Genomic DNA, 15,801 nt, shown 5'->3' with positions numbered 1-15,801 from the left:
CGTGTTATAATTGCTCTAATCATGGCTGACTACATGGGTGGAAACAATTATCATGCTTGAAAAGTTTTATAGGCTTATAAATGTGAATGGACTGTCCAACCATCAGCATAGATTTATTGTTACATTTGACCAGGAAATGATCTTCTCTCAAAACAATGAATTCTTGTGAGTCAAATAACACCATCGAGAAGTCTTCAAATATCCAATGAGTATCTTCAAGGCCTCTGGGCTGTCCAGTTTTTCCAAAGCTTCCAATGCAAAGCCAATCACATAACGATTGGTATCATTCTTCAAAGCCTTCTGTAGAGAGGCAATGACTGTTGCACAAGCAGCTGCTTTTCCAATCTTTGCTATCGAGAGAGCACTCCAAAATCGTACTTGAGGTTCTGGATCATTCTCCAAGTACTGGCAGAGAGTTTGAAGTGCAAGTTGAACCTTTGAATCGTCATCATCGTGTTGGTGTTGGTCCTTGTTGTGTTTTCCATAGTAGTTACAGAACATATTACCGAGAGCCTCTGCAGAATAGATTCGTGAAAACATGCTTGAGAAGCGAGACTTGTTCAAATACTGAAGCAATTCATTGAGTGTTTTCTCATCGAGACTCTCGACAACGAGAGGACCCCATTCTGAAAGGACAAACAGGGCAACATAGGTGAAGTGTTGGCTATTGATCGTATGGTTGCTCTTATTCATGAGTTTTGAAGTGAGAGCCTTTACAGCATTCGCATGACGACAGGCAATCATGCCATGGGCAGCATTATAAGCAAATTGTTCATTGACATGATCCATACGTTTCAAGAGAGTATTGTATTGACCAGACAAACCCAATCGATAGCAGAAATCAATTCGATTCAATTCATGAACATCTTCGAGTTCGTTTTCTGTGATGGTAGTGACTTTTTCTTCTACTTGGAAGGGAATGTTATGCATCCAATTCCAAATGGATTTGGCCACCATGTATTGAGGTTCGTTTTCCATGTTTTCTCGACCCTCAATTTTAACATCTTCAAATGACGTATTGATCACTTTGTTGAGTAAGGAATCGTCTCGTTGAGGGTCCACTACCCTTGAAAATTGAAATTTAAACATTTGACGATCTCTAGCTTCATTTGCACTTCCTCTGTGAATTAAATCATAGTGAATGAGTAATAGAGATCCAGCTTCACATTCCATGAAAACATCTGAATCCTTTCTCCAAGGTTTTTGACAAAATTCATTGGCTAAATTTCCTGAATAACGTTTTGGATCAATACACGTGTATTGTGTACCTTTTCGAAGAGCAGTAGGTCCCATTGGGATCGTTGTTTTTTGAGGATAGTACATGAGCATGACATGTCTCAATTGATGATGTCTTAGAGGTTTGTTATTTCCAAAGAAGGAATCTTTGTGCCATTGTTGATCTAATTGTCCTTCTTGTGTGTAATGCCAAAATCTGTGACTTTGCATAATGTAATTTTTTCCTAGAATTCTAGTCAAAACGTTTTTCACACGATCATCCTCGAAGATTTCATTCAATTGTGGAATTTTGGCAAGTATGTTATTTCCACTTTTTTTGAAACACCTTCGACCTAATAATCAATTCCAAACAAAGCAACTTACCAATTTCCTTCTTCATGAAAAATTTCAGATCCGTATTGACATAATTCCGAATGCCATTGTGGACTCAAAGCAAGTTCTTGTGGTTTTATCACAAGATATCCATCCAAGAGAAACTTCTTCAAATCTTCATCAGACAATTCCACATTTTGAACAATTCTATCGGAAGATGAGTTGTGATTGACGGGAGGAGAACGAAATTGCTTGTCCTTGTTTGGAAAGTATGAAGGTTTTGAGCGTTTTGAAGACGACGATGATGGTTTCTTGTTGGTTGGATGATTGCTGTTAGTGTTTGTCGGAATCATTTGTAGGATGTTGAGTTAGCTTTTTTTTTGTGACAGGAGAAGTGAACTTGTTTCTCCACTTAAACTTCAAGGAGTTTATTCATTTTCGAAAATGAACTTTATCATGTCATCATTGAAGCTTTCACAATTCTTTTATAAATGTGATCACCAAACAATATTCGGCAATTTATTCCCGCAAGGAAGATGCACCGTTCATTATTGGTTCTTCTTATAGCATTGATAGTCACAGAGCATGACCGTATTGTAATTTGCATTAAAGAGTGAAATTTTTTTTTATTCGGGCCTTGAAAACTCATACGAAGAAATACAAATACTTCTCACCTTAATGGTCGGAAAAGCTCACACAATCTACTATAACGATACTGTAAAAACTAAACAATAATTACCTAAAGGTTTTAGAAAAAAATACTTGACGTGATGAAAAACGCTTCTCGCCATTTGTTTCGTGGTAAACAAGCCTCATCAACAACACTCTCTTTCTCTCGGTTTTTCAGAGGTGTAGTTTTTGGTGCTGATAAACTTGGGTCAGACTCTAACCTCTCGCTCTGGAAATCTTTGTTCAATCATTATACAAGGAACACTTTTGTACCCTCTTTACATCTATCTTCCTTGTTGGCAAAAGATGAAGTAACAACAAAAAGTCCTTCTTCTTCCTCCGTATCGGGAGGAAACGGAAGTGGTGTTGAGCACAACCATGTACAACAACCAACTGCTTCTCATGATCCCAACCCAAAATCAAACAATGCACCACAACCAACCGCTAATAACGACAATTCTCAAACGTCTAAAATTGTAGCCCTCTCTTTCAACCAGTACAAGAAATGGACAAAGGAAGAAGTTGTTTCCATTTTGACTTTGGATGATGTCGCTGGTGGAGCCTCATTGTCCATTGATGATTTTAAACCTCTCTATGACACTGGTTTTGATGGGACTTCTCTTGATAACATTGTTCATTACATCAAAGAGGTCGGAAGGCTAGTTGCTATTTCTTTGTTACAAGACAAGTTCAAGGACAAGAATGGGATGATTGAACTTCGTCTTTCTGATACTTGTACAAGCGTGGTAAATTGGGTATACAATACTTTGATGCCCAATCTTCAAATTGAACCATTTCATTATTTCCCAAGAAGCGAAAGAGAACTCTTAACCAAAGCAGATGAAATTCTTGAAGGTAATATTGATTCTGATGCAAAACGTACAAACATACCACAGATGTATAAACAGTGGTACTTGTCATTCTGTCATTTAGTAATCAAGGGCCAAGCTCAAGGTAAAAGAACTCACTCTGGAAAAGAAAATTACTCTGTCGATTTACTGAAACTCTTTTCAAATGCAAGAGATATTATATTCAGCAACGTAAATACAGACAGTATATTGAACAAATCGAATTTTGAGACAATCATGAATAACATGGTGAATGATCTTTTAAAGAAAAAGGATCTTGAAAAGGAGTTTTTTATGAGGAATTTGCTTACTCCCTTTAACACACGCTGTTCATCCCAATTTGTCAGAGATGTCTCTACAATGATAACAAAAGATTTGTTTCCCTTCCTCCCAAAATTACAAGTCGATCTGTTTAATGAAAGTGAAAGAAAGACGTTGGACCAAAGAATTCGTGATGGATCAACAATTTACGTGATTGGACCCTCAGGTGTGGGTAAAACTGCTTTGGTAATTATTATTTTTATATTATTGTTTAATTTGTTAAACTTTAAACTAATACGTTTTTACAGCTTGCAAGAAGATTAGGAGTCAATCCAGGAATTATGATAACATGTACATCTCTGTCTGATCGGCAACATCTTTCGGAACGTGGAACTGACCAAGCTTCTGATAAGTTGAGAGAAGCATTTGTACTCACCATGACACAATCTGTTATCAAGCTCTACGCTACTGCTGCTCAACAAGTTCAATGTAATTTTATTGCAAGATTACTGTGCCTTCATACTGCACTAACCATCTGGGAACAAACGGATAACAAAACACCTTTTGAAACTCCTCTTCAAATGTTATCCTATTCTCAATGGAACGGCAATACAAAGACTGTAGCAAATATATTCAACACATTGTTGGAACGTCAATGGCTTTCTCTATCTATTGAAACTTTAAGAGATTTCACAATATTTTTGATCGAACAATTATATTCAAGGTTGAAGCTGGATAAGCAACCATTTATTATTGCTGTTGACGAGGCAAATCTTTTCTCTATTCTCCATACTCCAATTTTATCTGGGAAAGGTACACCCAGGGATTTATTGTCACTGATTGCATCCGAAATTTCTCAACTTAGAAAGAAGACTTATTTGAAAATTAGTGATATTTATTGTGGAACCATGTTTAAAACTGACATTGTTGATATTATTCAATCATCAATTGGAAAATTAGAAGATGTTTGCCATGTTTACTCCTGCGTTGGTTTAGATTCCATCACTTTTGAGCAAGCATTACAAATATTAGACAAAATGTATGATATTGAAGCAATTTTAAAATCATCCAAAACTGACCTTTATCACTCTATTCAACACATATTCCCAACAAGAAGAAGAGTAGTTGGGCTTGTTGCCTCTTATTTAGAAACAACAAAATCTCTCGATATTGAAGAAAGTTTCAGAAGAAAATGGAAAGAGTTTGTGGATCAGGTGGAAAAAAAAGTTTTAGATAGATTTGATTGTAAGAAGTCAACAGACCGTCTTGATCTTAATTTTTTGTTGGACGTAGTGATCACAAATGAATATGATGCCTTTTTAGGGAAATCAATTTCTTGCGACAGAGCATTAGCTTCTTCATTGATAGGAACTGGATTAGCAAAACCAAATTTTGACTTTTGTGATACAAACAGCGATATGTATCATTTTGATACCTCAGATCCAATTCTTAAACATGTTGCAAAAGGGGTTTTAGAAAAGAAATATCCAAACTCAATTACAAAAATCAGTAACCCAATCTCAGTGTTGAACTTGCTATTATCTTTCCCTCAACATGACCCTAAGAAATGGGAAATGGTATTTTCTCTTTTATTGCAACACCATAGTGGAAAGTGTATTAAGGACAACTTAATCCTTTCACCATTAATATTAGATGAGAATACAACAACCGAGTTAAATGACAAATCAAACACAGACACAACATCGGAGAAAAAGAAAAGACCATATACTCTATTACTTGACCACAAATTTGTGATCAAATCATTTATTCGAACTAACGATTTTTATCACAAACATCACACATCAAAATGGGCCCAAGAAGTCCTTACAAACACTGACAATATTGACAGCAATATGTTGGGAGATATTTTATACTTTCATTGTTTGTTGAACTATAACAAACATATAGAAGAGAGTTCTACTAACAATACCATTACATTTAAAGACCTTATTGATGGGGTATATTTTTATCCCTCTTTGAATTGTCATGCTGATGGTATTTGTTTAAACTTTTCAGAGCAACCTTACGGTATTATTGTGAGCAACAAATTACATAATTGCCAGAGAAAAACATTTTTAGACCAGATTAGAAACGGCGTCAAGTGTGTGAATGCGAATAATTTCTACAAAGCAAAATTTGGCCCAGAAGTAATTGGAAACTGTAGGACCTGGTGGACGACTGAGAAACAGGAGTTTCTAGCAACATTAACTAAGAATGAGAGACTAATACCTCTCGTGGCACATATACATGTAAAATATCAACAAATCACAACAAAGAAAGGTGAAGGTTTTACTAAAGATTATTCTGAAGAAGGAAAATATTTAATTCTGAATCCAGATTCAAATGATTTAATGTCACTCTGTCCTGATTTGTTTAAACTTTTACAGAAGAATCTATTTAATACTGCGATTATTGATAATTTGAATACAGAGGATCATGAATGAATCTGCACTCCATACAGGATCTCTTCTTTTTGACACAAGTGTATTAAATTAGGGTTGGTTATGAAGACATTTGAGGTTTTTCTATTAAAAACTGATATGTTCTGAACGAAGTGAAGGGCATGAATGTTTCGATTGTAAACATTAAAAGAGTTTGGTTGAGCAACGAAAAATATTTTCATGCTCAAAAAATTTTCTGCATATTCGTGCGTTTTGATTTGCTTAGTGACTTCTAGCTCTCCCTTAATATATCTCGCTTTCTCGCTCTCTCATTCCCACGCTCATCATGCCCAAAGCAAAACCTTTGACTCCTAAAAACTCTCAAGACAATGAGTCAGAATAGACTCAATCTCTTCTTGGAGTTATTATTAGTGATGATGGTTCTCTCTCAAGCTCACCTAAACCATCCACTCCAAAGAAGATGATATGTTCTGAACGTAGTGAAGGGCATGAATGTTTCGATTGTAAACAATTAAAGAGTTTGGTTGAGCTTGAAAAATTTTTTTTCCATGCTCAAAAAATTTTCTGCATATTAACGATTAGTCTCTCTTTGCGTTGCTTAGTGACTTGTATTGTGAACATTATTTCATCCGGAGCCTCTTTCGCTTTTTATATCATTTCAAAACTCTTCATCAACAACACTCTCTCAATATCGACTCTCTCAAACAACACCTTTATTGCCCAATTACTTCTATTCGTCTCTGTTAATATATAACAGTACAAAATTTCCAACATCATCAGGGTCTCTATTGCTCTTGAATAGCCTCACGATTATCTCTATCGCTATTTCTTTCTCGTAATTACACAACTCATTAGTGAATCCGAATACTATTTTTCACTCTTTATTTATTAACGATTCATCTTTGAATGACTTCAATTCACTCTTTTCTTAATATTAATTTCAATTAAGTTTAATTGAATCTTTGTTTTGATATAAATATTGGATTGGTCTTTGTGATATGATTCCTCTGAAATAACAAGCAATAATAGAAAGTGTTGAGTCCACAAGTTTTATTTGTAGCCACTTCCTTGCTTGACCAACATTAGAGCTTGTTCGCACTCTGATTTTGTTATGCTTTGGTTTCTCAATCAATCCAATATGATCCATCTATATTCGAGTTATGTTAGTTTTGGGATTGAATTATCATCAATGAATTTCGGTATCTCTGCTCCTTCTTTATCATCTTTACCGTCAGTTCATGGGAAGGAATATTTGTTACCTTGTTCCGTAATAGCATGAAAATCATTTGTTCCTTGTTTGAACTATCTATAGAAATGTCAGAAGCAACATAACCCCAATTATCAACTGAAATAGATGTCTTGGGAAATCTTATTAATGCCAACCCTTAATAATCATGTCCAATTCGGATCTATCATCTATGTCGAACAAGAGGTTGTTTGAATTCGTGGAGACGATGATAGTATTACATAAGAGGTTTCGAATCATTTTGTGAGACAATGCCATTCATCACTATACATACAATAGCTACCCAATGACACTTTTGAGCAAAAATCGAGTGTTTCGAAGACGTAAACAACAAGAATCGTTTGGTTAATTTAGAGGAACAGATGGGTTAGTTCCGAGTATTGAAGAGTTTGGTGGAGAAGTTGTTTTCTGAAAAACCAATTCGGCGAGAATATCTAAGTATTGACTTATCTGACGCACATCGACCCATAATCTTGTTGACTTCAATAGACATTCCTTTCGAGGAAATTTCGGTAGAAGCACCTATACGTAAGCTATGTCCGGAGACTTTTGTTTTGCTATCCACTAATCTAATTGCATTTCGTATTAATTCTGAAATTTGTGTGGTTGTAAGGAATTGATTATCTCGAAAAGAGAATAGAGGTGAATCAGGAGATTTAAATTCCTTAACAAGGTTCATATAGATCTTAAGAATTTGAACAGGACAAAAACTATTTGCACTGATCACTGGATCGATTGGATGAGGTCGATCATTGAAGAAAAAGTGTTTTGTGACCAGATAGATTGATATTGATCCAATTTTTCTTCGGTTTATCAATCTCAACATCTGACCATTTCAACTCACATAATTCACCAGGGCGAGCGAACAATCTAAAACCTATTACTAGGATTGCAGCCGTAAGAGCAAATACAAAACATTCGTCCGGTGATTGAGGATTGCACATTGAAATATAAGCAGCGATGTGAGAGGACCGAATGGGATCTCTTTCGATATTTTTCCTGTCGATCAAAGACCAAATTCTTTTTGAACCTTTAACCACTCTACCATATCTACGGGATAGTTTTAACTCCCAACCTTCGAGGTCGGCGAAAAACTGGATAGCATTCTTTGCTTTCTGGATGAGGTATCCTTTTTTGTGGTTGGAAAGGTAACCACAGAAATAATCCATTGCTCTCTCAGACTCTTTGTGAAAATCGAAAGCAGTAATAAACCAAGAGAAAAGACCATAGATTTTCGCATATTCTTTTAGAGTAGATGGAGAGAGGGACACAATTATACTAAAATCAGTTAGTTGTGAAATAGAGTGCCATTCACTTTGAAGGCAATCATTTCCAGATTCTCGAATTTGTTGAACAATTCTGTATGGCTCGATAATGAGCAAACTTCTTGGAACACTTATACTGCTTTCTGATATTTTCAGCAGTACTGAGAACCAGGGAGAGGAGGGCCAATTGGGAACTACTAATGTCCCTCGAGCTTTCGATTTGATGATGTGGACGATTGTTTGAGGAATTAGACCAAGATGAGGAACGCAATAATTGATTGAGTCTGTTTCCCAAAGAGACTGAAAAGCGTCTATGTCGTGCCAAGAGTTGAATTGAACATGGACTGCTGAATTTGATGTCGCGAACCTGTCGACCGTATGGTAACCGAATTCTCTGTGAATAAGGTCGAGTAGATCTTCGGAAGAACACCTATCTCCTAATCGACTTAACCGATCTGCGATCACGTTTTGATGGGATGGAATGAATACCACCTTTGAAATCCACCATTTTCGTTTTAGCAGAATCGACCAAATGTCCTTTGAGATCGATGCAAGATGATCGTACGTTCCATAACCTTTCCTTAGATAACTGAGGGCTGTGGTATTGTCTCCCCGAATTTCGAAATTGGTGTGAGGAGGATAGCTGTTGAGTTGGTCTGCTTGACGAAAAAAAATAGAGGATTGCCAGAAGTTCTTTCTGATTGATATGTAATTCCTCCATCGAGTCGAATTTGCCCACCAGAATATTTGAACAAGCGTGGATGCTGTATCCCTGTGGGGAAGCATCTGAGTTGACTGTGATCGGAGTTGGCCATTCCAGCTCGAAAGGTACACCAATGTTCTCCTGAACTATGTGCTGAAGGATTAATAGATCTTTCTTTGCTCCTCGGTTGATCAACATGCTTGAATTCCAACCTTTCTTTTGAACCACAATTAACATGTCTCTCCTTAGTCTGTGGAGAAAGGGAGGAATGTAATGATTGGCTACTGAAAGGAATTCCAATTTGCCTATGAATTTGGCCACGTGTCGGCATCTGATAAATTTTCTTGATTTTTCTGCTTGAATTAGCTCGTTTGAGAGTTCTAAGAAGCACACGCAAAAAAAATCTAATTAGTTTATTGTTAGCACCACTGGTGCTGGTAAATCCGTGAGGATTGGGGTTTGTTTTTGAATTGGTTTTTTAAACCTTGAGTTTTCATAATACTTGGTGTGACATTTACCAACTAGTAGGGTGAGAATTGTTTGGATTTCAGGCCAATTTTGGTAAATATTTGGTAAATTTTTAAAGTTGGGCATTTGAGTATCTCGAATCATTACTCCGTCATGATGAATAATGAAAACTTTCCTTCTTTCACAGTATCTTGATTCTTGATAATCGTTGAGGATACATTGCATTGATGTAATATCTAGGAATTTAGTGTAGAAAAAATCCCTAAAGCATTGAGTATTAGGGCAATAGTATATGAAATGTTTTAGAGTTCCGGGGCATTTACAGTGAGCGCATTGTCTTTCCTTATGTTGTTTGATATGGTTGCTTGTTAAGTTTCTCCAGATTGACCACTTAGTATTTGTGTCAATTTTAGATTTGATGAATTTTAGATTGATAGATGACCAGTTCTTGGTAAGGTGTAGACTGGAATTATCTCTATCAAATTGGCTAAACATTACATCATATCTTTTCTTTTGTATGGATTTTTTGATGTCGAAAATAATGGTATTAGATGTGGCAAGGATGGTTTGGTTCGAAAATAGCTTCTTAATGTCAAAATAGTTGTGCTCTTGAGCTCCTTTCTTAGCTAATTCGTCAGCTTTGATGTTTCCTTTGTTGACATGACCTTTAACTTTGATTAGTTGAATATTTAGATTGGATTGTTGAATGACCTGTTGATATTCATGCTTGAAGCAGTTAAAAATTCCGTTATAGGCTTTGTTTTTCAAAACGTGGATGGATATTTCACTATCTGTGTGAATTTTTGCCTTAGATTTAGGTGGAAGTATCTTTAGTGATGTGAGTATTGCTGATAATTCAGCAACGTTATGTGAGTATTCGCTGTTAATTTTGTATGAGAAATCTTGGGTTTCTTGGGAATTGTTAACTTTGGCGGTAAAGCCGAAACCTGTTGAGTTGTTGAGATTTGATCCGTCAGTGTAAATAGTAAAATTCTTTCCTTTGAGTTTTGGAAAGATTTCGTCATTGTTAAATTGTTGAGGTCTGATCTTGTATTTCTTCATTGATCTGTTCATTTCCTTAAAAATCGAATTTTCGTGTTTGATTCCTTCTGAATATACTTCTCTAAGAAGTTCATTATCATTGTTAATAAGATACAGGGCTGTTTTGATTCGAATTTCATCTGCAAAGATATCGAATCTTGGAATACCAAGTCCGCCATAGGTGATTGGGAGGTGAAAATAGTTTGTTGGACTAGCATTATGCATGAAAATTTTCTTTCTTATTGCTTTTCTTACTTCAATGTTAATTCTATCAACAAGTGATTCAGGAATGTAATTTGTTCGTAAAATGTGTGTAAATAAGCTAGTGCATTTGGCAAAAATTACTTTCTTAATGTTTGTTATCTCCATTCTTTTCAGTGGAATATATTTGAGTGAGAGTTGAAATTGGAGGATTCTTTTTTCAATATCTTCATTTAAAGTAGAGTCATCCCAAGGATAGTGTCCAAGTACTCGAAGGTTTTTGAATCTTGGTATAATAGTACCGTCTATCATTGGCTTCATTTTGCTTTTAGTTGGGAGAGTGGTTGCCATGGATTTTGAAGGATTAATTTTTAGACTTAATTGGCCGAGCCATTTAGAGATATTATCAAGTCTTTCGTTATAATTGCAGTATCTGTTTGAAACTAAATTAATGTCATCAGCAAAGCAGAGCAAACCAATATCGTTAATATTAAGCTTGGTTGGTTTGATTGAAATTTTCCATTGTTGTATGCATTTGTCAATGATGAGTTGAGTAATACAATCATATATAAGAGGAGCTAAAGGGCATCCTTGTGGTATTCCTCTTGTTTTTGTGAATGGTCTAGAGAGATGGTGATCAATTTCTAGCTGTAATATTTGACTCTTGTATGAGTTTAGTATAAAAGTTTTCAACTCATCTGGAAACTTACAATGAGTGAGAGCTTTTTCAATGATATGATCTTCAACGGAATCATAGGCGCCTTCGATGTCTAAGTTTACCAAAAGGAATGACGACTTGTTCTTTTTGGCTAGAGATGAAAGTAATAATCCGTGATTCATTGTGTTTCTGTGTGAAATAAATGCTTGTTGCCTTAAGTTGATGTGTTTGGAAGCCCATTGTCTTAATTCGTATGCAATTATGTTGAAAAGTATTCTGTAATATATTGGGAGAATGGTTATGGGTCTAATATCATTTAGTTTTTGAATGTCTCTTTTAGGGAGTAATTTAACCCAACCAGATTTCCATTCTTCAGGGATATTACCTTGTTGAATGCAGTTTTCAAATTGGTCAGCAATAAGTTGTAGATGTTCGTCTTTGAGATTACGTATAATTTGGAAGGATATTGAGTCTAGACCGGGTGTGTTGGATTTCATTCTCGATATCGCCTCTTTAATTGTTTTAAGGCTTATTTGTGGTATTTTCGGTCCTTTCTTGACGGTTGATGGTGGATTTTCAAAGTCTGATGATTTGGATACTGAGGTAAATTTTGTTTCAAAATGATGCACAATTTCTTCTTCAGAGAATTGGATATTTTCCCAATCTATTGATTTTTCTTTTAGATGTTTGTCAAACTGGTAAATCATTGAGCTGTCATGTTTGTTGAAATTTTCACTTAGTTTTGCTTTGATATCAGCTCCAGTTTCCTTGTATAGTACTTTGATATTATTTCTTAGTTTTTCAATTTCCTCGATATTTTGACCTTTTCCTTGTGTTACAAGATGGAGGAGTTCTATTTCTTTGGTTTTGATTTCTTTCTTATTGATTGTGTTAATGTATTTGAGATTGGTCTTATCGTCTTTGAAAGAAAATTTGTTAACCATTTCTGATATGTCTTTCTGAAGTGCATCAAATGAATCATAGTGTGATTCGTTCAATGTTGTTGAGATTTGATTCATATCTTTCCTAGAGATGAAGTTTCTCCAACAATAGTCTGTTTCGAGCTCAATGTCAATATAGAACGGTAGATGATCATTTTTGGATATTGGTGGCAAAATAACTTCTCTGATTATTCTGATGTTGTTAGAAACGAAGATATGATCAGGTCGTGATTTTTGAACTGAGTTGATGACTTTTCTGACGTATGTGTAATTCTCTGGGATGATTAGTTCTTTGAGTTGGAAACACTCAATAAGTTCTTTCCATTCTTTTTCTCTCGAATTTTGTGGTTTCCTTGTGTTGATATTGAAATCTCCTAGCACAATGTTGAATTCATTTTCACATTTTAGTAGAAGGTGAATAATAATGTTGATTATTTCATCATCATCTTCACCATCAGATGAAGCATAAACCGTAATGATGTTAATAGGTTTGTTTCTAGAGAAAAACCTTGTCCATTGAAGTTTTCCTTGTATTAGATTTTCGTTGGATATGAATCGTTTTCTTTTGTTGTTAAGAATATGGAAGAGAGCTGTTCCCTTTTGAGCTTTTCTTGCTCCAAATAGTGAATTAAAGAAGATACTTCCATTCCCTTTGTTATAGGCTTCTTTTTGATCTTCATATGTTTTTAAGTGTGTTTCAGTAATTGACATGATTTGGATGTTATGATTGTAGCACATCCCTTTGATTTCATTTGTCAATATTTCTTTTGTGGCTGTCTTTATGAGCCCGTTGCAGTTAAAACAGCCAATTTTCAAATTACATTTTGGTGACTTAATTGTTCTTATTTCCAAGAGGTTTATCACCTCTTCTAGGTTCTACTATATCTTCTTCTTCGTCATATTCCATTTCATCATCACTATTTTCATTTGGTTTTGGGTGATAAGATTCATCATCTTCATCTTCTACATCATCCTTGGATTCATGAATTAATTGATGGTACGGTTTTGTCAAATGTAATTCAATATTTTCCATTTTGGAAGCTATTTCGTTGAGTTTTTCAAAAATGGTCTGTATGGATTTTGTGTGGTCTGTTAGTGTATTGGTGATGTTTTGTATTTGTTTAGAATGTGATTCCAGTTTGATTGAGTTTTCAGTACATTCTACTTGAAGTGATTTGTGATTCTTTTCTAATGCTGAGAGGTCATTATTGAATTGGAAATTATTGGTTGCACCAGTCACTTCGTTTTCTTGTTGTTTTTGAATTTTTCTACCAAATATTTGGTTGTAGATATGAGTTTTTTTGAGGTTGGTTTTGTGCCATTTGGTGGAGTGATACTTGTTGGGAATTTTGTAATTTTTTCCAATTCTGCAACATTAGTTGCTTTGTAATTGGCTATATAATAATGCTCTCCAGGGCGATATGGGCTAGGTTTGTTAATAATCTCTAAGTGGTTTGATTGGAAGACACAGTTGCTTTTTTTCCACCATCTTTTGTATCGCAGTTTTGATATCTTTCTCTGTGTAGAGGGATGAAAAATTGCAAGAGCAGTTAAGCTTAGATTCTGTTATGATCTGGTCAATGGATCGGTATTCAGAATATTTCCTTGCCATAAAATATTCTTTATCTTCAAGAGATTCAACTGCTATTCTGATTTTATAAAGCTTTTGGACTCTGTCATAACTGGTATTAGTTTCTTTAACTCCATTAGTTCTTTTCCAAAAATTTTTGATAATGTGTGTAGTATACTTCATCATCTCGTCATATGATGAAGTATGATATTTGAGGGTGTGTTCAGCTGGTGAGAAATTCATAGGAGTCACAACGTATTTGAATGGACTGGAGTCTCTTGTTGATTGTGAGTTTAAAATTCCCAAGGTTGATACATAATCTTCATGATTGTTACAGACAAGTTGGAGTACGTGCGTCTTGTCGTTAGGTATGTACCATGATGTAAGTTTTTCTTTGACTGCATCTGTAATAAATTCAGTGATGTCTGAGTCGATATGCTTACTGAGGTAAATAGATACACAGTGAGAATAGTTAATTGTTTTAGCTCTTTTAGCAGGAGGGTACATGGTTGTTGTTGTATTGTAGGATTTGATTTGCGGAGTTTTTTTTGTTGGATCAAATGTAATGTTCTTGGCTGTCTTGGCTATTTGCAAGTATGACGATTGCGATTCATTCAGGTTGAAGCTGGTGTTGATAGGTGGGCTCTTAGATTGAAGCTGGGGTTGACTTTGGGGCTTTGAAGTTGTTTCAATTGGTTTGATGAGGTTTGTGCTTGTTTCAATTGGTTTGGTGAGGTTTGTGTTGGTGATGAAGTTTGTTGTCTTATTTTGATTGTTGATTTTCGATTTGTTTGTTGGATGTGTAATATTTTTGATTTTAGATATTTGGTTTGATGGTCCATCAGTTCGATAAGGATGTGCAGGGGATGGAGTTTGTTCTATGAGTGTTGTTTTTGGAGGAAGAGGTTGTTTAGGTTTAATTGGTTGGTTGCTGTCGGAGACTAATTTAACTGACTTTACCTTTTGTTTCCGATTATTGATGTGGTTAGATAATCCGTCCAATGTTTTTGAGAAATTCTCAATATGTTTAAAGATGATTCCGAAAGCTTCTGAGTGGGTCATCAATGTTTGGTTGATACTATTCATTACAACGTCTTCATTTGTGTTCAATTTTTTTGCGTCGAAATTAAAAAAAAATGATGTACTCACCTGCAGCTGCTTACGAAGAAGGTTATGTTCAATATCAAATTCCATCCCGACCCACAAAAATAACGACCACGTTTGTAAAACAATTAATAGCCATCAAAGATGCAATGGAAAAAGAAATTAGAGATTTAATGCTGTCGTTGGATAAGGTCGGAGTTGGATTAAAAACACCATTGGTGGATGATGAAGGCTTTCCGAGAGCAGATCTTGATTTAAATGATATTCGATCGAAAAGACACAGAATTGCTTGTTTACAAAATGATCACATTTCCTTGATGAATGATATACAGAATTTTTTATATGAATTACATGAAGAGAGTAGAGCCAATGCACAACCATCCACAACGTCGCCAAATATTGCTCAATCATCATCCTCCATGGACACCAGTAATGATGAAGAAGAACAATTAGAGCCATTCCTCAAAGTGAATACAGTTTCTCCAAATTCGCCAGCAGAAAAAGCTGGTCTGCATCCAGGAGATGAAATTACACAATTTGGCTACCTTGTTAAAAAAGATATTAAGAATAATGGATTGAAAATTCTTCCAACAGTGGTTCAATCGAATGTCAATAAGCCAATGAAAGTTCATCTTCTAAGGGAAGAAGGCTCCACCAAAGTGAAAAAAGAAATTATTCTTGTCCCATCATATTGGAGTGGTCAAGGTTTATTAGGATGCCACTTTCTTGAAATCCATTAACTTTTAAACATGCTCTCAATTTGTACAGTGTTGTGATTGTTCAATACATGTATTGTTATGCACTTTCGATGTTCCAGATCGTCTAATAGAGTTCAACTCTATTTGTTCTTTCTTTCTCTTTAAAAAAAAAAAAAAA

At 35.2% G+C, this 15,801-nt stretch overlaps 6 protein-coding genes across 6 annotated transcripts; 2 read left to right on the top strand and 4 right to left on the bottom strand.

Moving 5' to 3' along the window:
• Positions 1-147: 147 nt before the first annotated feature.
• On the bottom strand, positions 148-1,901 carry FDP41_012766 (uncharacterized protein; the record flags this gene model as incomplete). The annotated part of the gene is made up of 2 exons (XM_044703321.1): positions 148-1,546; positions 1,600-1,901. 2 exons carry the CDS (start codon positions 1,899-1,901, stop codon positions 148-150), a joined length of 1,701 nt encoding a protein of 566 aa, XP_044565691.1.
• Positions 1,902-2,318: 417 nt separating this feature from the next.
• FDP41_012765 (uncharacterized protein) lies at positions 2,319-5,770 on the top strand (the record flags this gene model as incomplete). The annotated part of the gene is made up of 2 exons (XM_044703320.1): positions 2,319-3,572; positions 3,635-5,770. 2 exons carry the CDS (start codon positions 2,319-2,321, stop codon positions 5,768-5,770), a joined length of 3,390 nt encoding a protein of 1,129 aa, XP_044565690.1.
• A 1,571-nt stretch (positions 5,771-7,341) lies between these two features.
• Positions 7,342-7,800, bottom strand: FDP41_012764 (uncharacterized protein; the record flags this gene model as incomplete). The annotated part of the gene is made up of 1 exon (XM_044703319.1): positions 7,342-7,800. One exon carries the CDS (start codon positions 7,798-7,800, stop codon positions 7,342-7,344), a length of 459 nt encoding a protein of 152 aa, XP_044565689.1.
• A 1,550-nt stretch (positions 7,801-9,350) lies between these two features.
• On the bottom strand, positions 9,351-12,962 carry FDP41_012763 (uncharacterized protein; the record flags this gene model as incomplete). The annotated part of the gene is made up of 1 exon (XM_044703318.1): positions 9,351-12,962. The coding sequence occupies one exon, from the start codon at positions 12,960-12,962 to the stop codon at positions 9,351-9,353; it is 3,612 nt and encodes a 1,203-aa protein (XP_044565688.1).
• A 121-nt stretch (positions 12,963-13,083) lies between these two features.
• On the bottom strand, positions 13,084-14,883 carry FDP41_012762 (uncharacterized protein; the record flags this gene model as incomplete). The annotated part of the gene is made up of 2 exons (XM_044703317.1): positions 13,084-13,519; positions 13,721-14,883. 2 exons carry the CDS (start codon positions 14,881-14,883, stop codon positions 13,084-13,086), a joined length of 1,599 nt encoding a protein of 532 aa, XP_044565687.1.
• Positions 14,884-14,957: 74 nt separating this feature from the next.
• FDP41_012761 (uncharacterized protein) lies at positions 14,958-15,665 on the top strand (the record flags this gene model as incomplete). The annotated part of the gene is made up of 1 exon (XM_044703316.1): positions 14,958-15,665. The coding sequence occupies one exon, from the start codon at positions 14,958-14,960 to the stop codon at positions 15,663-15,665; it is 708 nt and encodes a 235-aa protein (XP_044565686.1).
• Between the last annotated feature and the right edge of the window lie 136 nt (positions 15,666-15,801).

Source organism: Naegleria fowleri (assembly GCF_008403515.1).
Source record: "Naegleria fowleri strain ATCC 30894 chromosome Unknown tig16, whole genome shotgun sequence".
Lineage (NCBI taxonomy): Eukaryota > Heterolobosea > Eutetramitea > Acrasida > Naegleriidae > Naegleria > Naegleria fowleri.
This window is presented reverse-complemented; position numbering and strand designations above follow the sequence as displayed.